This window comes from Strigops habroptila, chromosome W, assembly GCF_004027225.2.
Source record: "Strigops habroptila isolate Jane chromosome W, bStrHab1.2.pri, whole genome shotgun sequence".
Taxonomy (NCBI): Eukaryota; Metazoa; Chordata; class Aves; order Psittaciformes; family Psittacidae; genus Strigops; species Strigops habroptila.
In genome coordinates, this window is record NC_044301.2 from 15,770,083 (window position 1) to 15,797,690 (window position 27,608).

The window sequence follows — 27,608 nt, forward strand, 5'->3', positions numbered from 1 at the left end:
TCGATCCCTTCCCAGTCCCAGACCAGCCTCCCCAGTTTCTAACCAGTCTCCCTAGTCCCAGATCAGTCCCAGGATGGCCAGTGATGGGATGGGAATGGGGCAGGTGACAGGACAGCAGCACTCCGCAGAGGTTATCACACCTACTGCAAATCTAATCCCTGCTTATCACAGATCTCCAATGACTTCCTATTTACACCAGAAACCAACTTTCTTCTCTTGGGTTTTGTTTTTGTTTTGTTTTGTTTTTTTCCCGTGTGCAAGTTCCATTTTTCTGCTTCCTAAAATGATAACAGAGGCATTAAATCCAATACTGACCCAGTTTGCTCAACTTCCCTTCAGTCCACCCCACCAACAACATTTATCCATTTATGGTCCTTGATCACATTAATTGCTCTGCTTTCCCATGTGTGCTGCAGACACAATCCACATTGTTCCCCCATGCAGAACTGCAGCCAAAGGGACCCTTTTCTCAACCTAAAAAGACAGGGAATAGCCCCCATATTTTTTTTCCCCAGAATCCTATATGTTATGGTTAAACACTGAGTCCTTAAAACATTTAATTTTGCTGGTGGTTCTCATCAAGAAAATAGGAAACAGGACACAGCAACAGAGTGGTCATGTCAGTCCATCCCTCAATTCCCACCAGGAACACCTCAAATCAAGACCAACCATCCTCATGGTTTTAATCACTCTCCTCTTTATTAGGAGCTGGGTGAGTCACCCCTGGCACTGTCACACTTCAAATACCCAGAAATTTTCATTAAGGGAATTCCTAGAAATATTTTAAATGCCTTCATTTTACTTTTTTTCTTGGAATGGATTGCAGAACAAATATTTTTGAGAAGCCAATCAAGGTATTTATAGTAAAAGGCCAAGAAGAGTTAAAGTTTTAAATGTAGAAGGGCTGTGTTGATGGGTTGAGACCCTCCTTGTAGGGCAGATGTAGGGACCCTGGCAAAGGAAGCCCGTGCTTTGGAAAATGCTGAGTTTGGGATGAAAAAGGGACACAGTCACAGTCTTCCAATATTAAAAAGGCTGTTGGGGAGGGACAGTATTAAATTGGGCTGGGAGTCAACTGAGTCCAATCGAGCAAATGGCTTCTTTTGCAACCAGGGACATTCAGATTGGGCAGCAGGGGAAGCCCAAAACCAGTCCACCTTCAGGGATGGAGGCAGTGGGGACTGGTGGCCTCCAGCACCACTGGATTTCCCCCTTCCCTGGGGAGGTGGGTTAAGAAAAATGCCAGATGGACATCTGCCAAGGACAGGCTGGACCAGGAAAGTCCAGCGAGGGACATTAGCAGCCCAAAGAGCCTCCAGCCCCTCATCCCCATCTCCTGGGTGACAACAGGGGCTCAGTAGCACACCCACATCCCAGGGCCATCCCTCCCTCACAGGGCAGCCTCGCAGGCTGCATCAGCCCCCAGCTCCTCTGCAAAGCAGAAGGCAAGATGACCTCTCCCCATCTCATCCCATCCTGGCTTTCCAAGGTCTGCATTGGCATCCTCATGCCCTGCCAGAGGAGCACCCAGGTACCGTGCTGCTGGAGAGAGGGTTGGGGTTTGCTGCTGCTCTGAGTGATGGGAAAGGGGCTGTGATCCACTGGGGAATGGGGAAATGGGACAGAGCAAGACACTGTCATTAACTGGCTTACCCAGGGGTATACACAGAGCTATCAGCCAGGGGGAGGGTCTGTGAGTCCTGACCCCCCTGCTCCAACCCTTGAGCCCGCAGCTGAAGTCAGTGCTGGTTGCTTTCTGCCCTAGACATGAACCCCTACAGGTGCTTGGCAAAGGGAAGACTGGGGTTTCCAAGCCCCAGGGCCAATGTCTGCCTTGGAGTAGCCAGCTGCTTACCTGTTAATCCACCTGCTTCTGCTGGTGCCACCTGGATGGTAGGGGAGTGGGTAGGTGGGAGCTGGCAAGTGGAGCCAGGAGCAACTCCTGCTCCCCAGCTGCTGCTCCTTCTGCCTCTGCTCCTGCCAGGCCAGCAAGCTCTGCAGCTCCTCCTGGTCCTTGAATGGGTTCCTGCCATAGTCGTGGTGGATCCAGGCACGGTACTGCCAGGACAAAGCCAAGAGAGGTTGTTAGGGTCACTGGGAGCTGAGACACCCCCAGATTGAGAGGTGGGGCTTGCAACAGCTCCAGTGGAAAGCAGCAAGTTGAGCAGAGGCAATGCCCACAGCATCCCAGCCACAGCCTCCGATGAGGCTGGGGGGATCCCCAGCCACAGCCAGCAAGCAGAAAGGCCCCACTTTCTCAGGAGCTCACATGCCATGACCACATTGTATGAGAGCTGCAACAATTCCCCCCTGATGTGGAGAGTTTTATCGAACTCTGGATGGAAGAAAGAGGACATGATAAACGCAGCTGGTAAAGTTAGAAACAACTGGGTGAGAAAAACATGAAGCAAGGACGCTGTGTCCTTGACTAACGGGGGAGTTGGCTGAAGGCCGGAGAAGTGTTAAAAACAGGGTCTGTATAACCACAAGAGTTTCAGGAACAAGGAGGTATGGGCGGGGATGACATTTGACTGTAAGCCAATGATGAGCTAGCTTTTGCACTATGTATGAGGCTTATTATCATGTCTATATAACCGCAGCCTGTTGGTGAAATAAATGAGGTTTGCTGATCATTCCCTGGGTGGTCGTGTTGCAATTTCTCCCGCCGTCTCCGACAAATGGTGACCCCGACGTGATAACCGGCGACCACGGCGGAGCGGCGAGTGAGCTCGGGTCCTTTAGCAGTGAGGACGGCAACTAAGCACCGGCAAAAGAGAGCGGTGCCGTGCCCTGGGTGATCTCAGCGGAGAGCCTGGCCGATACGTGCTGCCGAGACCTTGTGGGGCTGCAACAGCGCTGACGAGTAACAAAGAGATGGAAAGGCAAGCAGCATATGATTTATTTACATGCTTTTTAAAAAAGCGGCAGATAAAAGGGATAGACCTCCAAAAGGAGCTCCCTGGGCTTTTAGCCTATGGCTATGCGAAGGGTTGTTTTCAGAACCCACATACTGTTCATGAGTTAGAGGAGTGGCGGAAATTTGGCGATAAGTTATGGGAGGCCGTATTAGATGATGATAAGACAGCGAAAAAGCTGGGAAAGTTGTGGAGGGTGGTGTATAATGAGTTATTACAGTATCAGGTAGAAAAAGGGGCAGCCCATCACGCCACGGCAGCTCAAGAGAAGAATAAGAGATATACCGGTTGGTCAGACTGCCCATTACCCCCTGCTGTGTCCACGGTTGTATTGCCACCACCGGCTGGTGAAGGGTCTGAAGATTCTCTCCCTATGCCTTTCCCCAAACCCTCTTTTTCAACGGCTGTGGCGAATGTGCCAACTGCCCCCCCTGCTCCGTGTCCGGAGGAGCCACCACCACCATCTCCAATTAGCAATGAGCCTATCCCTAGGGCAGAAAGTGACCTAGCGGGGGCTATTGCAAAGGAGAGGAGGGAAGCGTGGGCGGCGTTGGCAAAAGAATGCCTGAAGCTTGGGGATGGGGAGGCAGTGGAGACAGCAAAAGAGCTGGCTTGTCCGGTGGTTTTCACTCCGCTAGCGGGAGGTGGACTTCAGGCCACGATTACTGCATTAGATTGGAAACTTTTATCACAGCTACGATCTACAGTTAGCCAATTTGGGGCTAAAAGTGAGCCAGTCAAACAGATGCTAGACTATATCTGGGGAACACATATTTTATTGCCAGCTGATTGTCGGGGAATAGTTAAGCTTATCTTTACACAGCATCAACAACTTTTATTTAATGCGCACTGGCAAATCTATGCCAACAGAGTGTGATGATGAATCGGGCTGTCGGAGACCCGTTGCAGGGAGTCACCCTAGAAGAACTAATGGGATTGGGACCTTTTTTGCATACTGAGGCTCAGGCTCTAATCGGCCCTGATAAATGTCGGGAAGCCATGCGGCTGGCAAGGGAAGCAATGGATAGGGTGAAAGAGCCGGGGGGAATTCCGTCCTATATGGGGATAAAACAGGGTAGAGATGAAACATTTGGCAGTTTTATTGATAAGATCGCTAGCGCCATCCAGCGAGCGGGGGTTCCAGATTATATGAAAGGCACAATGCTTAAGCAATGTGCTCTTCAAAACTGCAATGCCACCACCAGAAGTGTATTAAACACCATGGGCGCGGACTGGAGTATTGAAGAAGCTCTAGAACGCCTAGCTAGCATCCCGGTGGGGCCACAGGCAATGTTAATAGAGGGGATAAAAGAATTAGGTCTAGGACTGAAGGAACAGGCACAGGCAAGTCAAAAATCAGGTACTAGCTGCTCTTGCACCCCTACAAGCCTCGGCAATAAGTAATCCTCGAGCTCCACCTAGTGGCCGAATCAAATGCTATCGCTGTGGAGGCGCAGGACATATGCGTCGAGAATGTCAAGCCTCAGGACTGTGGTGCCAAAAATGCCGCTCGGACTCTCATAATACTACGGCGTGCCGACGGCGGTCGGGAAACTCCAATGCCAGCGCGTCGCAACGCAGCAGCAGCCGCGCTCAGACACAAGTAGCTGCCGCCAACCAGCACTCAGCCACATCAATCTGCAACCCGCCACAGCAGGGAGCCTCGGCCTGGACGTGGCAGCCGCAGTAACAATGACGTTGATATCTTCTAAACCAGAGAAGGTTCCCACTGGGATCAGGGGACCAATCATAATTAATGAACGAGCAATGGGAGCATTGCTTTTGGGCCGTTCGTCAGCATCCATGATGGGACTATTTGTCTTACCAGGAGTTATTGACGCGGACTTTACGGGAGAGATTCAAGTTATGGTACACACCCCGTTTCCCCCAATACAAATCACAAAAGGACAAAGGATTGCCCAGTTAATCCCGCTTGAGCAAACAACGAGAGCTTTGTCCCCCCATCAGGAACACGAACGAGGGGAGCAAGGGTTTGGCTCCACGGGGGGACTCACATTGTTAACGATGAATTTAAGCGACAGACCAAGGCGCAATCTTACCATAGAATTCCAGGGTAAAAAGGTGACTTTTCAAGGCTTGTTGGACACGGGGGCTGATGTCAGTATCATAAGCCCTGACTGTTGGCCTCAAGCTTGGCCTCTACAACCTGCCATGGCAACAGTAACGGGTGTAGGAGGGCTAACCTTGGCACGAAAGTCGCCAGTACTGACTGTGACTATTGATGGAAAAATATTGAAAAATGTCTTTTCAATTGTACCATTACCGCCTGCTGTTCAATGTTTAGTCGGTCGGGACATGCTTGCCCAACTTGCAGCCACCACAATGGTGGGTGCGGTCTAGGATTGGGAGTCAACCCACGCGGGCTGTTGTCCAACGAACTGTGGCAGATGGACGTCACACACGTACCTAGCTTTGGACGCTTAAAGTATGTCCACGTAACTGTTGATACATATAGTAAATATGTCTGGGCGACAGCTCAGACAGGCGAAAGAGCAATCCATGTAGAAAGGCACCTATACAGCTGTTTTGCAGTAATGGGTACACCAAAAGGGATAAAAACAGACAATGGACCTGCCTATGTGAGTAGGAGGATCGAGCAGTTTTTTGCCAATTGGGAAATCACACACACTACCGGGATTGCACATTCCCCCACAGGGCAAGCCATCATAGAGAGAGCCAATGGGACGCTAAAAAGGTATCTTGAAAAACATGAAGGTGTGGGAGATCCGCAGTCCAGATTGCTGAAGGTGTTGTTTGTAATAAACTATTTGTGTGTATTTGGGGAGACAAGTCAACCCCCAGCGATAATACATAACAGCTTTGCTGAGAATAAGGAGAAAGGAGAGGTATGGGTGAAGTACAAGGATCCAAAAACAGGACAGTGGCAGGATCCGGCAAAGGTGATATATTGGGGAAGGGGATATCTATGTGTTTCTACCCCTACAGGAAACATATGGGTACCATCACGATGGACTAAGCCTGCCCTTGATGTTCCTGATACCCCAGAACTTAACAGAGGCAGACAGGAAGAGGATTGAAGATAAAGCACTCCTTACGCTACAGCCCCTGCGGCATCAACTAAGTGACCATCTGAGAAACCTCAGTGAGACTGAGAAAAGCCACTGGACACTCGGGGACTGGATTGAAAATATTGAGGCTTGGCAAAGACTTAATATCCGCGGGCCTAGGGGGAATAAGTGTCTCGAGTGTGACAATCAGGATTGCGCCGCTTGGGTAGCATTGAGGTGTGGAGGCTGCAATCAGACCTTCTGGATAGAGCAGTCTCTGATCACCAACCTCTGGTGCAATAGGTGTGCCTTCCAACATTATAACACTACCTGGGAAAGTGAATTGTAAGCGAAAACTGGACTAAGGACACACCTTGTAGTACAGCTTTTGAAACCGTAGAACAAAAGATTTTAGCTTATTTGTGTTGGGAACTAGAGCGGGTGGTTTATAGAATAACTGTTCAAAATCAGTCTAGTATATTAGCCGTTAGGTGTAGAAAGAGAATACCTATATCACAACACTCGATTGTAGGACCATTACGTGGAGACCCCGAAGAAGAGTTAGATCTACTCTTACAACGTCTCAAGGGCCTAAAGGTAAGAAAGCTAGAACAAGTCAGATTGAAGGGAACAAGGAAGGATAAGTACAAATCAGGAAAGAAAGCGAATTGATACAATGGGTTATCACATAATATTTGCTATTATTACTCTGCCTAGTGTGGTATGCATTACACGATTTAACCAGCCTAGAGAGAACATTTGGGTGACATTAGCGAATCAAACCAATCAAACCTCGCTTTGCCTTAGTCTGGGAGGAGTCACCAACCCTTTTCATACATGTTTAGTCGGCCTACCAATATGGGAACCTGGAGAATTTTGTGGTTGGGTCAACAATGGAACCCTCTGTAAAATGACTATGAAGACCACGAGAGCTAGTTCTGGTACCAGTGAACAGATGTTTCCGGATGGCCATAGGCAGTGTCAGCTAATACTGTCTCTTAATGCCACCTTACACTCCCCTCCTGAAGAGTTAGATCTCTTTGGGAGCGCCAATGCTAGCTTTGGAAACAATACTGAGGGGGATTGGATAAGCTTCACCCCCATTAACCCTCAAAATTGGAATGTGCATAGAAAAGATTGGGCTACTTTAGATTCAGCACTGGAGTCAAGCACGGTTTTCAAACAATTGTATTCAAACTGTAATGGTAGTAGTGTTACTACCCCAAAAAGACTGCCCGATAGGATATTCCTTATTTGTGGAGATAGAGCTTGGAATGGCATACCTGCCCAGCCACAGGGAGGACCATGTTATTTGGGAAAATTAACCTTATTTCACCCCAACATGTCATTATTACAAAAATGGAATAGTAATAGTGCAAATGGTACAAGGACCAAGCGTAGCGTACACGAACTACAATGCACTAACGTTGGCAGCCAAACCTTTTGGAGTAATTTCCGGCTTATCATGACAGCGATACTTGTACCGGGTGCGGCAGCCGGTAAGGCCATGAAACTCGCGGAACAGTTAGGATGCTGGACCAAAGATGAATTTAATAAGACATCTCAAATACTTGACATGCTCACTAGCGATGTACAGAGCGTAAACCATGCAGTGCTACAAAACAGGGCCGCTATCGATTTTCTTCTATTAGCTCAGGGACATGGGTGCGACGAATTTGAAGGTATGTGTTGTATGAACCTCTCGGACCATGCAGTTTCTATCCACACCAAGATTAAGCAGTTGCAACAAGGGCTACATCTATTAAAAAAGGAAGATGGTTTAGGAATCGAAAACTGGCTGAAGGGGTTGGGAATTGGCCCATGGCTAAGGAGTCTTATAATGTACGCAATAGGGTTTTTGGGTGTGATATTGTTACTATTGCTCCTTCTGCCCTGTATACTCAATTGTATTCGAGGTATGGTTACCAATGCCACGCAGAAAATATGGCAGACGAGCCTCCTCGCCCAAAAGGAAAACGGGGGAGATGTGGAGAGTTTTATCGAACTCTGGATGGAAGAAAGAGGACATGATAAATGCAGCTGGTAAAGTTAGAAACAACTGGGTGAGAAAAACATGAAGCAAGGACGCTGTGTCCTTGACTAACGGGGGAGTTGGCTGAAGGCCGGAGAAGTGTTAAAAACAGGGTCTGTATAACCACAAGAGTTTCAGGAACAAGGAGGTATGGGCGGGGGTGACATTTGACTGTAAGCCAATGATGAGCTAGCTTTTGCACTATGTATGAGGCTTATTATCATGTCTATATAACCGCAGCCTGTTGGTGAAATAAATGAGGTTTGCTGATCATTCCCTGGGTGGTCGTGTTGCAATTTCTCCCGCCGTCTCCGACACCCCCCCCAATCAAGCACTTCCCACATCCCCAACCCGGCACAGACAGACCCAGGAAGCTGGCAGCATCCTCAGCTTCTCACACTGGCTGCAGCTGCTTTATTTACTTTTCATTGCCAAGAAGCTGCTGCTGTTCCTTGTGTGCCTGAATTCCTGTAAGAAAAGCTTCCCCACGCTTTCTCCCCGCCCTGGCAGCACAGGGACAGGCTGGACTTGCTGCTACAAGCTGCATGGCCAAGTCAGCTCCTGCATGCGGAGGTAGGTTTGTTTGCAGAGTGCCTTGTTTGCCGCCAGGGTTAAGGGGTGCCTCTTGTCCCCCCTCTATCCCTGCAGCCAGCTGCAAAGGCTGCAGGAGCGTTCCAGTGGCCAGGGGCCAGCTGGCAGCAGGCTGAGGTCCGGAGGTGGCTGGGAAGTAAGAGATGGTCCATAGAAATGCTTCCCACTTCTGCTGGGATGTGAAACAGCCCAATGGGCCCAGACTGCAGCACCCAGGAGCACAGGCAGGAATGAGTAGCTCTGCCAGACCCCACCAGGGCTTCACCACCTTCCTAAGGAGCTGGGAACCAGCTGCTCCAGCAAGCAGGACTTACTGGGATGAGTGGCTGGCTCCTGCGCTCCCACCAATACCAACCCCCTTACAAAAAGGATGGAGGGCACAAAGTTGGGAATATGAAACCTGCAGGTGCAAAGGGTCCAGAGAGGGACTTGACCCTCGGAGCCCCAGCATGGGGTAGCACTGGGACAGGCATGGGGGAAGCAGAGGGAGGGGCCAGGGCAAGATGTCCCTTAAGTGGCTCCAGCTTCCCAGGGTGCTGTGGCAGCACCCCACAGCCAGGAGCCACCAAGCTCATGGCAAAGATGCGGGATGCAGGAGAGTGGGATGGCCAGCTCAGCCCTGACCTGCCAATGCTGGGGGACCACAAGCTGCAAAGGAGAAAGTCTGAGACTGAGAAAGTCTGAGACTGACCTTGGTGGCATCCCCACCTCCTGCAGCCAGGGAAAGTCAGCTCAGGCAGAGGGGGATTTCCACCAGGAATGTCTGGATTTCCTAAATCCACTCCCTCAGACAGCTGCTGCAGCATGGCTGCTACATGCTTGCTGCCTGCAAGCAGGCAGACTCCTTGTTCAGGGTGGACCCCGAGAGCCAGACCTGATTTCCTTGCTAGAAAACAATCCCTGGGAAGCAAGTCCCAAAGGATTTGGGACAGGATTTGAAACATTCCTCCCATGCAAACCATCCAGAGGGATGAAACTCCATGGGGAGACCAGCCAGACCACCAAGGCTTGGCACCCACCAAGACTCAGCACACATCACCCATCCAGTGGGAGCTGGCTCCCACCATCCAGTGAAGGAGGGAAGGATCCATCAGGAGGCCAGGGGAAGCACCCTGCTGCTGCTGCCAGGCATTTCCTTTTAAAGCAAGAAGTGGTTACAGCCTGTTTCCTCCAGCACTGACCACTAACCTGCTGCCCCCCTTTCTCTGGGGCCAGGATCACCCATCCTATCTGGGACAGCACTGGGGTGGGAAGGCAGCCTGGCCATGGTGTGCCAGCACCATGGGGGGACAGGTCCATCACCCAAATGCCCATCTGTGCCTTCTCTCACATCCATGCTGTCTTCTCTGCGCTCACCTTCTTCCTTTTCTAACCTTACCCATCATGGTGCTGCTGCTCTTGGTCCCTTTCTTCCTTCTTTATCCATCTAGCCCCGATAAGCACCATTTGCCAGCTTGAAACCACAGCTGCATGCTCCAGGCATGCTTCCTGCAGAGAGGGGATGGCTGGCCAGTCCCAGAGAGCATCTTCCCTATTTCTACCTCTCAGGGTCCTGTCCGAGGTCCCTGCTCCGAATCAAGGGAGCTGAGGCACTGAGGAATGCTCACCCACAGTCCTAGGGAGCAGGTCCCCAGGAGGACCAACCCATTCATCACTGATTTTAACCAACAAGAAATGAGGCTTTTCTTCCTGAGCAGACTGCCAAGCCCTTATCCATGGCTGCTCCCAAGCACTGCATTTCCAAATTGCTGTCTGCTGGGATGACAGCTGGGCTAAATGGGGAAATTTAACCTCTTCTCTATCCTCATCAAGAGCTGAAGCTCAGGTCATGATACCCTTGATCCTGCATCCTACCTACACACACAGAAAACAACCCCAAAGTCACAAATAGGAACAAGGTGTGACTTCCTACAGCCAAGGTAAGCAAGCCAACTGCTGCTTGGCATGAAGCAAGGGGCAGGACCCATGTGGCATCGGGTCCCATGGGCTCCTGGCCACGGAGGTGAATGCCTACAGTGCCCAGCACCCCCAGCATCCACCTCAGCTGACCTTCCTCTTGCAAAGGTGAAGGGCGCAGGGGTGAGCTGGGAGCAGTGCATCATGGGTTGGAGCATCCATCCTGGCTCTTCCCCTTCTTCAAATGCAACTGAGGGTGAGTAACACCAGAGCACTCCCTGCTCCAGCACCCAGGGCTGTGCCAGCAGCAGTCCACCCATCAGGGCCATCACAGCTTCCCTCCCCAGTGCTGGGACCATGGGGAATGCAGGGAGTTTCAAGGAACAGGCAGCTCTTGCTAAACCATATCTGAGCACATATCTGAGTGCCTCCACCCTTGGCTCTGCCTTTGGTGTTTTCAGGGAAATGCTTGCAAAGCCCCTGGCAAAACTTTGAGGAGATGAAAAAGCAGCATCCAAGGGAAAGGGAGGAAAGTCTGGTGCCTGCTGAGCCCAGCTTGGATTTTGGGGAGCAGGAGACGGGGGGTGCACAGTAAACCCCACATCACAGTCTGTGCTGGGACACAACCAGAGCATGGGAAGGGTTGGGGAGAGCTAGCCCAGCCAGGGGAAGCCCCACAGGGAATCTCCAGCACTGTGGGTGTTTTATAATCCCTTGGACCATTTTCTGCCATCCTCCACGGGCATTTTTGCAAGCCAGCAATAACGGGTCAGTGCCATGTCCCTCATGTGACAGCGCCTGCCTGTTCCCTCCAGCACCCAGGGAAGGGAACTTGGCAGTGGGGAAGGGGCTGACATTTGTGACAATATCACATGCTGTCCCTGCCTCTCTCCCGGGAGGAGAGAAATCCCCTTGATCCACTCAGAGTGGCTGGAGGGACCACCGGGTCTCCACTGCTGTCGATCACAGGGCCACTGCTCATGGCTGCAGTGGATTGGGGGGCTTCAACTCCAGGGATGGGACCAAGTTTAGGGTTGACATGTGCTGTGAGATGCCTTGGACACATAGAGTTGTGGGTTACTCTTTCCTTGCAGAAGTCCATCTGTGGTCCATGTGCCCTCCTGGGGCAGTTATGGACCCTGGTCCTCTGCAGAGCCTGGGGCTGGGTGGAGGAGCAGGGTTCAGTGTGGGAGTTGGTGGGAGCTGTGCTTTTAAGGGCCTTTCCCTTTGCTTTTGAAGGCTTTTCAGGTCAACAGTGCAGCTCTGAGCTCTGCGACTAGTGCTCTCCTAATTAAACATGCCACTGTCACTCCCAGCTGCTGGCATCCAGCTCAGACCAGCTACAACATCCCTCCCATGCATGGGATGGGAACGCACCCAACCAGGGCTTTTGCTCTCCTAAAACCTGCTGCTCCTCATCATTTTGTTGAGGAAAGAGAACTTCTCCATCAACACTTGCTCCTATCTCTTACCTTCCTCTAAAAGCAGAGGACGTGCTGTCACAGGAAGCCCTGCCAAATCCAAGCACACCCAGACATCCTGAAGCCACTCACAAGAGCCTTCCTCCCTCTCCTCTCCCCCTTTCTGCCTCCAGTTCCCACTGTGCTGCATTCCTGGGAACCAACCCAGTGCCCTTCCCCATGTTCCCAGAGGACAAGCTGCTCACCCATCCTTCCTGCTGTGTCCTAACTGAACTCTTGAGAAAAGCACTGGGGGTTTAAAGAGCTTTTTTAAGTGCACTCGCACAATGCCTAGGCACTTTTTTTTTTTTTTTAAGGTTTTTTTTTTGTTGTTGTTTTTGCATGCAAAACCCAAAAATCCCCAGGTAATAAATAGCACACACAAAGGCCAGCCTGGGCAAACAGCTGGCCCTGCACAGAGCTGCATGCAAAAGAGCCATCCCTGCTTGCAAACTCTGCAGACATATATAAGGGATCATTGGCACAGGACATACGTACCTCCTGCAGCAAGGTCACCTTGTATTCCTGCTGGAAGCCGAAGTTGGGGCTGACATAGGACCTCACAGCCTTGGTGGCAGCCAGGCAGTGCTCCCAACCCAGCTCAGTCACCGTCATGAGGTAAGCCACCAGGACAGTGGTGCTGCAGGAGACCCTGGCCAGACTGGCACAGCACGAGGGAGCAGCATCAGGGAAAGGTGTTCCCACTGCAGTGAGGGACACCCATGGGATGCATCTTCCCATGGGCACCCTGTCTCGTTGGGGTGCTCGCAGGGCTCCCCGGCCATGGGTTAGGTGGGGGTAAGGAGCTGCATGGACAGGGAGCCGCTGCTGGTGGCTCCAGGCAGATGGTTTCCCCCATCCCACCTCTTTGGATGCTCAGGTTTTCTGTGAACAGACCACCCATTGCTCTCTACAACTACCTGAAAGGAGGTTGTAGTGAGATGGGGGTTGGTCTCTTCTCTCAAGTAACAAGTGATAGGACAAGAGGAAACTGCCTCAAGTTGCACCAGGGGAGGTTTAGATTGGATATTAGGAACAATTTCTTCACCAAGAGGGTAATCAGGCATTGGAACAGGCTGCCCAGGGAAGTGGTGGAATCACTGTCCCTGGAAGTGATCAAAAACATGTAGACGAGGCCCTTAGTGACATGGTTTAGTGACGGCCTTGGCAGTGCTGGGGGAACAGTAGGACTTGATGATCATAAAGGTCTTTTTCAACTTGGTTGATTCTATGATTCTGTGATCCCCATGGGTCTCAGCAGCAGAAACCTTCCCCTGTTACCCTCCTTGTCTTCTCATCTGTCATGGTTTAAGCCCAGCCGGTAACTCAGAACCACACAGCCGCTCGCTCACTCACCCCCTTCTTCCTCCCCACGCTCCTGGAGGGATGGGGAGGAGAATCGGAAGAATGTAACTCCCACGGGTTGAGATAAGAGCAGTCCCACAACTAAGGTATAATACAAAACCACTACTGCTACCACCAATGATAATAATGATTAGTGAAATAACAAGGGGAGAGGATACAATTGCTCACCACCCGCCGACCGATACACAGCCCGACCCGAGCAGTGATCTGGCCTTCCAGGTAACTCCCCCCTGTTTATATACTGGGCATGACGTGCTGTGGTATGGAATACCCCTTTGGCCAGTTTGGGTCAGGTGTCCTATCCCTGTTTCCTCCTGGCTTCCCCTCCTCCCTGGCAAAGCATGAGACTGAGAAAGTCCTTGGTCAGAGTAAACATTACTTAGCAACACCTAAAAACATCAGTGTTATCAGCGTTGTTCCCAGGCTGAAAGTTAAAAAACACAGCACTGCACCAGCTACTAAGAAGGAGAAAAATGACTGCTATAGCTGAACCCAGGACAGTGTCCACCCCTTATTCCATACCATTCACGTCATGCTCAGATCCCACATCTCTCAACACACCATCGCCCCTGTCCCATATACAGACATATATATACACCCACACCCAAACACAGAGAAAGATATCATTCCCTAGTCCATGGACCAATCCCTGTAAAATTGCTGAACTCATCCAGTCCATGATGTCAGGCTCCATCTCTTGCAATAGTCTTTCAGGGCAGGAGGGACGGTGCGTAGTGTTGGATTGTTGCCTGCTGATGACACCGCTGAACTCGTCCGGTCACTGCTGAGCTCGTCTGGTTTCCTCAAAATTCATTCTTTGTTGAGGTGATGATCGGAGGGAAGTCAGGGTCAATTGCTGGCGACCTGAAGATATCTAGCTGGTGGGCTATAAAAGTGTTCTAGAGCAGGCAACAGCGTACAATTGAGTTCATTGGCTGTTTTCCCCCAAAATCAAATCCCCTTGAGGTACACATCGGACTTCCCCATCTTCCCGCATTACCCACCAAGTATATCCAGGTCCCTGAGCAAAAGCAACCCCACAAGTGGGTTTGCCTTTACCTGAAGCAGGAATAACCCAGACTGTCTTCCCCAACAAATTCTTGATGTGCACCACAGGAACTTTATCCCCCTCTACAGGACGTAAAAGTTCTGATTGGGCTGGGCCAGCCCTGTTGGCAGATGCCCTCGTGTTGACCAACCAGGTGGCTTTTGGTAAATGTGTATCCCAGTGTTTGAAAGTCCCACCACCCATTGCTCTCAGTGTAGTTTTTAACAGCCCATTGTACCGTTGGATTTTCCCAGAGGCTGGTGCATGGTAGGGGATGTGATATACCCACTCAATGCCATGCTCTTTGGCCCAAGTGTCTATGAGGTTGTTCTGAAAATGAGTCCCATTGTCTGACTCAATTCTCTCTGGGGTGCCGTGTCGCCACAAAACTTGTTTCTCAAGGCCCAGGATAGTGTTCCGGGCAGTGGCGTGGGGCACAGCGTATGTTTCCAGCCAGCCGGTGGTTGCTTCCACCATGATAAGCACATGGCGCTTGCCCTGGCGGGTCAGTGGGAGTGTGATATAGTCAATCTGCCAGGCCTCCCCATACTTGTACTTCAGCCATTGTCCTCCATACCAGAGAGGCTTTAACTGTTTGGCTTGCTTAATTGCAGCACATGTTTCACATTCGTGAATAACCTGGGCAATAGTGTCCATCGTTAAGTCCACCCCTCGATCACGAGGCCATCTATATGTTGCATCTCTGCCTTGATGGCCTGAGGTGTCATGGGCCCACCAGGCTAAAAATAATTCACCCTTATGTTGCCAATCCAAGTCCATCTGAGCCACTTCAATCTTAGCAGCTTTATCCACTTGCTGGTTATTCTGGTGTTCCTCAGTGGCCTGACTCTTGGGTACATGAGCATCTACGTGGCGTACTTTCACCACCAGGTTCTGCACCCGAGCAGCGATATCTTGCCACAATGCAGCAGCCCAGATGGGTTTACTTCTGCGTTGCCAGTTGCTCTGCTTCCATTGCTGCAACCACCCCCACAGGGCATTTGCCACCATCCATGAGTCAGTATAGGGATAAAGTACTGGCCATTTTTCTCGTTCAGCAATGTCCAAGGCCAGCTGGATGGCTTTCACCTCTGCAAACTGACTTGATTCACCCTCTCCTTCAGCAGTTTCTGCAACTTGTCCCAGGGGACTCCACACAGCTGCCTTCCATCTCTGATGCTTTCCCACAATAGGGCAGGACCCATCAGTAAACAAGGCATATTGCTTTTCACTCTCTGACAGTTCATTATATGGTGGGGCCTCTTCAGCATGCATCACCTCCTCTTCTGGTGACATCCCAAAATCTTTGCCCTCTGGCTAGTCCATGATGACCTCTAGAATACCTGGATGACTGGGATTTCCTATTTGAGCTCATTGTGTAATTAGTGCAGCCCACTTACTCCATGTAGCATCAGTTGCATGATGTGTAGAGGAGACCCTGCCCTTGAACATCCAGCCCAGCACAGGCAACCGGGGTGCCAGGAGGAGCTGCGCTTCAGTTCCAATCACTTCTGAGGCAGCTTGAACCCCTTCATAGGCTGCCAGGATCTCTTTTTCAGTGGGAGTATAGCTGGCCTTGGATCCTTTATATCCCCGACTCCAAAAGCCAAGGGGTCGACCTCGAGTCTCCCCTGGAGCTTTCTGCCAGAGGCTCCAGGTAGGACCATTCTCCCCAGCTGTGGTATAGAGCACATTTTTCACATCTGGCCCGGCCCCAGCTGGTCCAAGGGCTACTGCATGAACTATTTCTCGTTTAATTTGTTCAAAGGCTTGTTGTTGCTCAGGGCCCCATTTGAAATCATTCTTCTTCCGGGTCACGTGGTAGAGAGGGCTTACAATCAGACTGTAATTTGGGATGTGCATTCTCCAGAACCCCACAACACCTAAGAAAGCTTGTGTTTCTTTCTTGTTAGTTGGTGGAGACATTGCTGTTATCTTGTTGATCACGTCTGTGGGGATCTGGCGACATCCATCTTGCCATTTTATTCCCAAAAATTGAATCTCCTGTGCAGGTCCCTTGACCTTATTCCATTTTATGGCAAAACCAGCCTTCAGCAGGATTTGGATTATCTTCCTCCCTTTCTCAAAATCTTCTTCCTCTGTATCACCCCACACGATGATGTCACCAATGTATTGCAGGTGTTCTGGAGCTTGCCCCTGTTCCAGTGCAGTCTGGATCAATCCATGGCAGATGGTAGGGCTGTGTTTCCACCCCTGGGGCAGTCGGTTCCAAGTGTACTGGACGCCCCTCCAAGTGAAAGCAAACTGTGGCCTTCACTCTGCTGCCAAAGGGACTGAGAAAAATGCATTGGCAATGTCAATTGTGGCATCCCACTTGGCTGCCTTTGACTCCAGTTCATATTGAAGTTCTAGCATGTCCGGTACAGCAGCACTCAATGGTGGTGTGACTTCATTCAGGCCACGATAGTCTACTGTTAGTCTCCACTCTCCATTAGACTTTTGCACTGGCCATATGGGGCTATTAAAGGGTGAGCGGGTCCTGCTGATCACTCCTTGGCTCTCCAGTCTGCGGATCAGCTTATGGATGGGAATCAAGGAGTCTCGGTTGGTGCGATATTGCCGCCGGTGCACTGTTGTGGTCGCAATTGGCACTTGTTGTTCTTCGACCTTCAGCAACCCCACAACAGAAGGATCCTCTGAGAGACCGGGCAAGGTGGACAGCTGCTTAATTTCCTCTGTCTCCAAGGCAGCGATACCAAAAGCCCATCTATACCCTTTTGGGTCTTTGAAGTACCCTCTCCTGAGATAGTCTATGCCAAGGATGCATGGAGCCCCTGGACCAGTCACAATGGGGTGCTTTTGCCACTTCCTCCCAGTCAGGCTGATTTCAGCTTCCAGTATAGTTAACGCTTGGGATCCTCCTGTCACTCCAGAAATAGAAATGGGTTTCACCCCTTAATACCTTGATGGCATCAGAGTACACTGTGCACCGGTATCTACTAGAGCCTTATACTCCTGTGGGACTGATGTGCCAGGCCATCTGATCCACAGAGTCCAGTAAACCCGATTGTCCCTCTCCTCCACCTGGCTGGAGGCAGGGCCCCTCTAATAGTGATCACAAAATTCTCCACTTCTGTCTTGTAGAAAGGGATTAGTATTCCTTATCACAGGAGCTGGAGTAAAATCAGCTCTTTCACTCCATCTGGGAAACTGCTCACCAGAGACTGGAACAGCAGCTTTCCTGGGAGGATCATCCTTGACCATTGTTCTCCCCTTCAGTTCACGCACCTGTTGCTCTAGAACTGAGGTAGGTTTTCCATCCCTCTTTCTCATGTCTTCTCTGTGATCCCACAGGTAAAACCATAGGGTGGCCCATGGCGTGTACCTCCTGTATTTTCTTTCTCGAGCAGTAGGGCGCCTTCTGTTAATAGCTGAGACATGGGTTGGTACGCGTGGGGAGCTGGATAGATCGGATAAATCATCTCTCAATTGTTTGAATTCCTGGGACAGTTTTTCCACAGCTGAAATGATGGAAGGGGTGAGATTGTCTTCGAACTCTCGGAGTTGACGAATCAGGCAATCCACTGTTGGTGATATTCCGTCATTCCAGGTCATTGATGCCAATGTGTGGGCATATGATGATGGCGCACTCCGTGTAAGTTTCTGCCACATGGGTCGTGTACATTCGACTTCATCTGGATCTACGGATGTGTTCCTGGCATCCGGCCTACAATAGATCATCTCTAGAATGGCTGATTCCCTCAGGGACTGGATGCCTTTCTCTATCGTGGTTCAGTTGGCTGAGCGACTCGTAATATCATCTTTGTAGGGAAACCTTTCCTTCACAGCTGCCAGGAGCCGCCTCCAAAGACTGAGGGATCGCTTCTCTCTTGCAATCGCTTTGTCAATTCCTCCTTCCTTAGCAAGTGATCCCAGCTGCTTGGCTTCCCTACCTTCTAGTTCGTGACCGTCGGCCCCATTGTCCCAGCATCGGAGCAACCAGGTGACAATGTGCTCCCCTGGAAGACGGGTGAAATCTTTTCGCATATTCCGCAGTTCGGTTGAGATCTGGGGTCGAGAAGTGATCTCTTCTTCTTCCTCTTCCTCTGATCCACGTAGTAGTAAATCTTGTTCAGATGCTGTTCCGTGTAGTAATGGCATTGGGTAGTCATCTTTCTTCTCTGCAGGGGTTGCTCGTTGTGCCTCTCATGTACTTTTGCTTACAGGGGCAACAGACATTGTCACAAACTGGCCATTTGGTTTAGCTGCAGTGTTTGTCACTGTGGTTGGAGTGGCTGCAGTGTCTGCCACTAGGATTGGAGTGGTTGCAATGTCTATTGCTGGGGTTGGTGCAGCTGTTGTGCTTGGGAGTTGAGTAACACCAACAGCTGCATTGTTTAGGGTTTGAGTAGCTACTGTACTTGTCACTGGGGTTGGTGTAGCTGCGGTGCTTGGAGTAGCTATATTGTCTGTTGCTGTCGGGGTTTGAGTAGCTGTTGTGCTTGTCACTGGGGTTGGTGTAGCGGCTGTATTTGAAGTTGGAGTAGTTGCGTTGTCTGTTGTGGTCAGGGTTTGAGTAGCTGTTATGCTTGTCACTGGGGTTGATGTAGCTGCTGTACTTGGAGTAGCTGTGTTGACTGTTGTGGTCAGGGTTTGAGTAGCTGCTGTGCTTGCAGTTGGCATAGCTGCGTTGTCTGTTGCTTTGCCATCAGATCCAGAGACATTTTTTTCCCTTTGAAGGTGCTGGATAGTGTTGAGCAGGGCTCTGTAGGCGTAGGCCAAGCCCCAGCACGTTGCCATGATTTGTCCCTCTCTGGTATAACCAGGATGACAGCACACCTCGTTTAAGTGTTTTACTAGTTTTTCTGGATGTTGCACTTGTTCAGTGGTGAAGTTCCAAAGCACTGGAGGGGCCCACTGGCCTAGATACTTGCCCATACTATCCCACACACCCTGCCACTCATGACTGTCCAGCCTCAGGGAAAATCTCTTGGTGGTCCTCCTATATCGTCGTCTAAGCCTAGACCAGATTCGAACCCGATACTGCTTAACTTTCGAGATTAAATGAATTAGGATGTTCCCAGGATGGGATGGCCATGGGTAAAACACACTCCGTATGTGTGCCAACATGCTGATCCCCAGCACAATCAGCAGGCAGGTTTCAAGGGTATTCAAAGGCCATCTAAAACCTTCAGAACTCTCAAATGCTGTTGCAAATAGGCTGGTGGGGGAACGGGGGGTGAAAGAGAATGCTTCCTTCGTAAGTTGACCCCCCGAGGAGAAAAAAAAAGATATGCAACTGCTAAAATATTTCATTATATACCTCCCAATGTATAGAGGTGATGGCCACACTGGAAGCACAAACCAGACCAGTTTCATGATCAATGAGTCTATTGTATTACAAGTCATTACCATGAAGTACAGTGAAACAAGAACCTTAGCCCAGGCCCCCCAGCCGATAAACACTAAAACAGCAAATAGTGGCTGTAAGTAAGGTACAACATGCTGAAACTCTGAGATCAAGCACATCAAGTCTGAGAGCCAAATAATCACCATTGTGACGAGTAGTAACAATGAGTGCTTATCACAAATATGATTAGACACACTCTGGTCAGATCTGTCGTTATCTCAACCTTTTGAGCCCCACGTTGGGCGCCAAAAAGAACTGTCGTGGTTTGAGCCCAGCCGGTAACTCAGAACCACACAGCCGCTCGCTCACTCCCCCCCTTCCTCCCCCCGCTCCCGGAGGGATGGGGAGGAGAATCGAAAGAATGTAGCTCCCACGGGTTGAGATAAGAGCAGTCCCGCAACTAAGGTATAATACAAAACTACTACTGCTACCACCAATGATAATAATGATTAGTGAAATAACAAGGGGAGAGGATACAATTGCTCACCACCGATACCCAGCCCGACCCGAGCAGTGATCTGGGCCTTCCGAGTAACTCCCCCCGGTTTATATACTGGGCATGACGTGCTGTGGGATGGAATACCCCTTTGGCTAGTTTGGGTCAGGTGTCCTGTCTCTGCTTCCGCCCGGCTTCCCCTCCTCCCTGGCAAAGCATGAGACTGAGAAAGTCCTTGGTTGGAATAAACATTACTTAGCAACAACTAAAAACATCGGTATTATCAGCGTTGTTCCCAGGCTGAAAGTTAAAATACACAGCACTGCACCAGCTACTAAGAAGGAGAAAAATGACTGCTATAGCTGAACCCAGGACATCATCTTCTTCCTTCCCACCACAAGTGACATTTGACATCAAAGACACTTTCTGGGAGCCCATCCCCACTTCCCAGAGGATTGATGCCAACTGGGAATGCGATGGGGTTACAGCAGCTTTCACCAATGGACGAGGCAGCCTCCCCCGCCGAGCCAGCATTCATGGATGAACTGGATGCGCTTCTTAAAATGCTGCAGCCTGCAAGGAGAGAGGCAGGAGGTGAGGATGGGAGGGCTGCCCACCCTGCAAGGCACCAAGCCACCCCAGCAGCAGCCATTGTGTCCCCCCCAAGAGGCCACCAGCATGAGTTGGGAGCAGAGATCCTTCCTCTGCCAGGTGAAGGCAGAGAGGCTGATGATCATCTGCCAGAAAGGAAATGACCTGGAAGACTTTCCAGGGGATTTCCTGCTTCCTGAGGATTCAGGAACAGGGTGGTGCTGTCAGCCAAACCAGCTCAGGGAGAACCCCAGGGAGACAGCCTCCAGGGAAAGGTGTCACCTTGTGCCCAAGGGACATGCACATCCCTATGTCAGAGGTTGTCCCGAGCCATTGGCTCACCTCCAATTCCCAAATGATGCCAAAAACACCCAGTTCCCTCCAAGGGAAAGATGCTAGTGGGGAAGAAGGCAGGAGGAAGGTGGCTCCTGAGGCATTTTGCCTGCAGGTCCCCAAATGGTGCAACTCCCTTCCCCTCCTCACCCAAGCAGCCCCTCCAGCCCCTTCCCATCCAAAGGAAGGCACAGAATGGTGCCCATGCCAGGGAGGTAGAGCTGCCAGCAGCAACACAGGCTTGTCCCTGGATAGAATCACAGAATCATTAGGGGTGGAAGGGACCTCTGGAGATCATCTAGTCCAACCCCCCTGCCTTGGCAATGCCAAGCTGCCTGTATTCCTGAAAGCACAACCAGCACCTGCCAGCAAGGCAGAGGCAGCACATTAACCCCGACTGGAGTTTCACAGCAAAACTGGGCAGGTCAGGGAGCCATGACTTTCTGCTGCAACATGCTGTGGTGCTTCTCTGCTTCCGACCTGGATGCTCAGCCATATGAGCGGCACCCATCTTTTTGAAGGCATGGAGACAGAGAAAAGAGGATCAATAACTCCACAGGTGCTGATGAGATAGAGGTGGGTGCTCGTGGGAGGGTTATGCAGGCTCTGGTGAGATACATCCCTCCCACTCATCACTGGACTGGATGCTGGAAGCTGCTGCCAGTCCTTCCCAAAGACAGCGGGCATCTCCAAGAACCCACAATGAGCCAGGTATTCAGCTCCTTGGCATGTTTGCCATAACCTCTGCACATACCTGCTTGCCCTCGCAGCCACACTGAGCCCTGAGGCAGTTTTGAGGCAGAAAACCTGATTCTGAGTAACTCAGGCTGCTGGCGGACTCCCTGACCTGACTGCCCAGCACACAGCCCCAGCTTTTTGGGAAGGAGAAGAGAGTCCCTTTGATGCCTGGCAGGGAGTGCAGGAGCCAGCAGCCCTCTGCCCCAGTGCCAGACTTCCTCTGCCTCCATGTGATGGGGTGGCTGTGCTCCTGCACAGCCTTCCTGATTTCTCAGAAGCCAAGGCACGAGCTACCAAAGAATTATTCCCCCTGTGCCCCTTGCCAAGGGCTCACTCCGAGTGGGGCTCAGAGCTGGCTTCCCTGCAGAGACAAGGCAGAACCTTCCAAAACCTCCTCCACCCCTGCTAGCACATCGAAGGGTAAGCTCTTCACCCTGCCCTGTGCCTTCTAAGAAACCAACCAAGGATGTATTCAGAAATAGCAGGGGGTTCTGCTGCCTGAGAAGAGGAAGAGATATGGGGGAGTCTCTGAAGCTGTGGTCATACTAATAAATATTGAGCCTCTCAGCCCTGGAAGATGTCAGTCCATTGCTCCTCGTGGGCTACAGACATACCTCCTCCTTGACCACCACAACAAATGGAGCATCACCATTTGGGGGGCAGACAGCATCCCCCAGGGCCTACACATGGTGCCTACACAGGTCCAAGCTCTCCAGATCCCACTCCTACATCCTCAGCTTGGACCAGCAGGGATACACCTTGCTTGCATGGATGTGATGCTCTCACCTCCAGCTCCCTCAGCACGCTTGCTGCCAGCCTCCAGCCCACTCCATGCATGCAGCATCACTCTCACAACCCATCCTGGAGGAAGGTGAGAACTTTGGCCACCCCACCCATCCTCACCCACTCCACAGGGGTTTTTTTCCCCAGGCAAAGGAACGTTCTCTCCATGCTTTTCCAGCCTTGAAGCGTGGAATTGGGGTGTGAAGCTGGTAATGCTGAGAGCCACTGAGATCCTGAGTCAGAAGCATCTCCTCTGCAGGACACAAAGTTCACCAGGATTGTGAAATCCAAGGCATAAACTGACAAGCAGAAAATAGTTCCTTGAATAAGTCTTCCTTCTGACAGCCAGTTTTCTCTCTCCCCCCCCCCCCCCCCCCCCCCTTGGTAGACATGCCACAAATGCAATGAAATGAGGGAAGAAAAAAATACCAACCAAAAAACCCAGTTCTTGCTGAGGCAGGGTTTTCTTGTAAAGCTCCTCTTTCCGCTCAGCAGGAGTATGAGCAAGCAGAATCACACCCCCTGGCACTGCTGCTCCCAAGGATGCTAGAAAACCAGCACCTCCACAAATGGGGCTTTGTCCAGTCACTTTGCATTAAGTTTTGATCCTTTTTAGGGTTTGATTGGAGAGAAAAAAAAAAATCCCTCTGAGATGCCCGTTTTCTGGTTGCAGTGGGTGGTTTATAGATGCCTGTCACCCAAAGCAGCAGCAGGGTGCTGCAACCCCTTGTGCTATCACACCCCAGCACCACATCCCATGAAAGCCTGGGGCTTCCTTGCAGCACTTCTCACCAGCTTCATCCTGAGAACATCATTAAAAGACTTATGAGTATCTATACTTTGTAGGGTGGGTGGAAATGATGACTTTAACAAATATTTTATTTCTCTTTCCAAGGAAAATGTCTGGAAGACCAACACAAATCGCTGTCTTTCAAATGCTCCAATTCTCAATCCTGCCCAGTAGAAAAATTCTGAAATTTCATGGAAATTTAAATTTACTGACTGCAAACACACACAAAAACAGATTTTTAAGCCCTATAAATGCTATTTACCACCTGAGAATGAACCACAGCTTCCATTGAGCTCAGCAACGATACAAAGTTTTTGCAGCACAAACGAACTGAACCTTTATCCTGCAGAATCTGAGCTTTTATTGACCAATAACTACCAACACACGGTGCTAGGAGGCAAAAGGATGGCAAATGACTTACAGGTTTTGACTGGAGGAATCCAAGGCCAAGATACAGAGATAGATCATGTCCTGCAATACAAAGATGGTTGCAGTAATAAGATACTTCCAAGAAACGCAAAAACCCTGTTTCTTTTCCCTCTCTCCAGATGACCCTTAGGTGAGGGGGAAGCCACAATCTACTGTCAGGTACCATCACACTGCTCTCTACCAGCAGAGAGAACCATGACAGGTCACATCCATCCCACCCCGGGGTCTTTCCCCTTCATTTCATCCCAGAGGAGAGGCCAGGCTGTGGGGAACTGCTACAATGTTCAGAAGCTCCCCAAAACTGAGCCGCCCCTTTCCTGGGGCCCTGACCAGTGAGCCCCATGAGGAAGACATGTATGAACACACACCGATGAAGTTGCTCTCATCAATGAGTTATTTCCTCCCAGCCCTTTTTAATACACAGTAAATCATCCTGCTGCATGTTGACGTGGGTCAGATTCCTTTCTTTAAAACATCACTTCCTCGATCCTCCCTGTTCTGAGCTAAAATTAGATCCTTTTCATCTGAGTCTTTTTTTTTCCTTTTTTGTTTCTTATTCCCTTTTCTTAGCAAAATGGGTGGAAATCTTGCCAGCCAGAGCTGAAATGGCTGAGCACCAGGGATTGCCCCATCTCCAGCAGCTCCCTGTGGCATCGCTGCGGAAAGGTCCCCCCTGGGCTGACACAGCTCAACACCATCCCCATGGGCCATCCTTGCTTCTCTCCAGCCCAGAGCAAATCAGGAGGCTGGAAAAAGATTATTATTTAAGGAGGGAAGGGGCAGCACGGGATGGGCATGGAGATATTTCTGTGCTGGAAAGACCCATGTTGCAAGGATGAGTGCGGGCAGGCATTCCCATGCATCACATGTCCATCCTATCCATCCAGGACCAGCCCGGTCCTACACTCACCCCTGCCACCCTGCAGCCTCTCGTGGGATTAGGACAAGGTGGGCACTTACCAGCTCCCCATGGCATGCCAGCAGGCTGCTCCCTGTCTGGAAAAACAGTCAGAAAGGCCAGGATGGGGGGTAAAACAGAGCTGGTGGGTTTCTCGTTCATGCCCCCAGCCAAACCATGGCTCCCCAGCACGCAGGGGATGGTGGGTGCAGGCAGGAGCTCAGCAGGTAGAAGGGGACCACGCATCAGGCAGGGGCATGGGGACCAGCAAGCAAACACCAGCAGGTTTTGGGGGATGAGCCATGATGGGCCATGGATTCCCAAAACTTAGCTGCATCATGCCATGGCCGGTGCTAGCCACACCTCCCTGTGGCAAGAAGAGCCACCACACCAGCAAAGCCACTGTGCCAACCAGTGGAGCAGCCAAAGCAACCCCACTCTTCCCCAAACCCTGACCCACACCTTGATCCCGGATTAACTGCCGGGCTCTCAGTGGCTTCCCCTTCCCCATGGTGCCCCCATCATACCTCAGGGAGCTGGGCCATGCATGGGAACGGTGCCGGGGTTTGCGGTTCCCAACCCAGAGTTGTGACTGACACACTGCTCAACCCACCATGCCTTTCTGGTTCCCCTTTCCTCCAGCCCAGTGACTTGCTCCATGTTATAAAGCTTGCTGTGTGGTTTGCTACCCATCTGGCCGTGCCCTGGGCACCACGAGCCCCAGCTGCTGCCCCTTCTCCAGCCACAAGCCATTTCTCTGCACCCATTTTATGCAGCCTCCTTCTTCCTCTCTCTCCTCCACTCCACATTACTCAATGCCTTAGTGAGGAAAAGGGTCAAGCTGGTGTTTTGCTGGGGCTCCCTCCCCATCATGGCCCCAAAGGACGAGGGGTCCCAGCAGTCCCCTTTGCCTTCTGCAGCATCACAGGATGATGAGTCCTGCCAGTCCCCTTCACTTCCTACAGCATCCCAGGATTTGGGAGCTGGCAGCGGGTCCCACACCAGGATGAAGTGCAAGTTGCACTTGGCCATCCACCACAAAATGAGCAGTGTAGCCCAAGCATCCCCACACATGAACCCTGTGCGGGGCTGCTCCTTCTGCTCCCGGCTCTGGCCCTGCTCCTAGTGCACCGGGCCGTGCAGGATTCGTGCACAAAAGACCCGGCCGGCACCAACCCACCGGGCACCTCCCTCCTGCCTCAGTTTCCCCACCCGCACCCCGAGGAGTCCGTAGCGCTCCGGGCTCGGCGGGGAGGGGGACGGACGGACACGGGACGACGACACAGGGACCAGGACCCCTGTCCTGGGGCGGGAGAGGGTGCTCTGGTCCCGCTGTGCCCCCCTCGCTCCTCCCCGTCGGGGCTGTTCGCGGTCCCAGTGCCGCCATCCGCGGGGCGCCGCCGCCCTCTCGCGGTTCTACCTGGGTCCCGGCCCCGCCAACGTTGCGGCTGCACACCTTCACCCTAAAAACCATCGAGCGAGGGGCCATGACCCCCAAAACACCTGGCTCCCCCACGAAAAAACAAGGCTCAGCCCCTTTGGATGCAATTCAGCATCGCATGGTTCAAATCAGTGCAAATCCAGCATCGCTTCTCTGTCCCACACCAGAAGAACACCGTGTGTGTCCCACCTGCATCCTCCCAGTCCCTGGCCCCCTGGGGTAGCCCCCCAGATGCCCCAACCGAGCACTGACCTCCAGCACTGGCTTGGCGCTGTTGTGGATGGAGAGGGTGTGTGTCACCCCACTCCTCCACAGGTTTTCATGGTCCTCAGAGTCTGGAAGTGGGAGAAGCACGAGCTACCTGCCCTCCTGGGAGATCTTCTGGACCAAGCACCCACCAGAACCCACATCCATCACCCCAAGCCCCTTTGCCCCCCATTCCCACTGCCTCTCACCCCGCATGATGCAGGAAAGGAGACTGGGCATCACGATGAACCTCCTCCAAATCTAAACCCCTCTTGGATGAACTGGATATCCAGATGGCTCCTAAAGCCACCCCCAAAATCAGAAATTATACTCTTGGAAAAGGCTGTTGTGTCCTCACTGTTGGAGGAAACCCAAGCTTCCTGCTCCCCACAGGGCCAGAGGTCCCAGCAAGAAAGCCAGGCATTGGCCCACTGTAAATATTGTCTCAGCAAATGCAGGGGAGGTTTCCAGCCATGCTGGGGTTTCCCAGTGCTCCAGCACTCCCCATGGACATCCCTTTCCTGAGCTAGAGCTGCACGGGGCCACTTGCAATTGGGATGGGGCTATTTGGATCTCTGGAAGATGCTGAGGTCCTCAACGGGGAGCAGGCACAGGGAGCCCTCAAGGAGAGGGACTCCTCCAGCCCCACTGGCTGCCCAGGGATCCCACAGCAACACGGAGATGGAGCAGGGAAAGGCACTCACCACGGATGTTCCCATGGTAGAAGCCTTTGACAACCCAGGAGGTGACAAAAAGGAGAGAGATTTCAGACACTGCCAGGCACAACGTGCATCAGACATGGTGGGAGCATCAAGCTGCATGCGTGGCACCAGCAGGACCAGGGCATCTGGCACCAAACTCCCCAAGCAGTGATAAACCAAGCACCTAATCAATGAACCGTCTTCATTAACGAACAGCAAAGGCTGAGCCCACTCAAACCACCAGCCCAAACCCCTCCAGAGCTCAGGAAAACTCAGGATGTAAATGGAAGGGGCTTGCACGTGGTCCTGTTGCTATCAGAAATGCAGTGTTGGGGGCTGGATTCCCCAAACAGCTCAGCCTATCCCAGCTCTTCCTTCAAAGTGGGGGACTGGCAGTGACCCCCCCATCTCCCTGGCTCCTGGATGCAAACCAGCCCCACTGCAGCTCAGGCTTGTTTTGCCATTCTATAGCAACCACCTCTTGCAAAGTTTCAAAGGTTGCCTCTGCCAGCTAG

General features: G+C 51.5%; 1 protein-coding gene across 1 annotated transcript; it reads right to left on the reverse strand.

Moving 5' to 3' along the window:
• Positions 1-1,851: 1,851 nt before the first annotated feature.
• Positions 1,852-26,585, reverse strand: LOC115619250 (dual specificity protein phosphatase 22-A-like). Its single transcript, XM_030511298.1, is given in 6 exon segments — positions 1,852-2,058; positions 12,422-12,584; positions 20,642-20,716; positions 23,800-23,849; positions 26,399-26,501; positions 26,503-26,585. Coding segments are annotated over 6 exon segments (681 nt in total).
• Between the last annotated feature and the right edge of the window lie 1,023 nt (positions 26,586-27,608).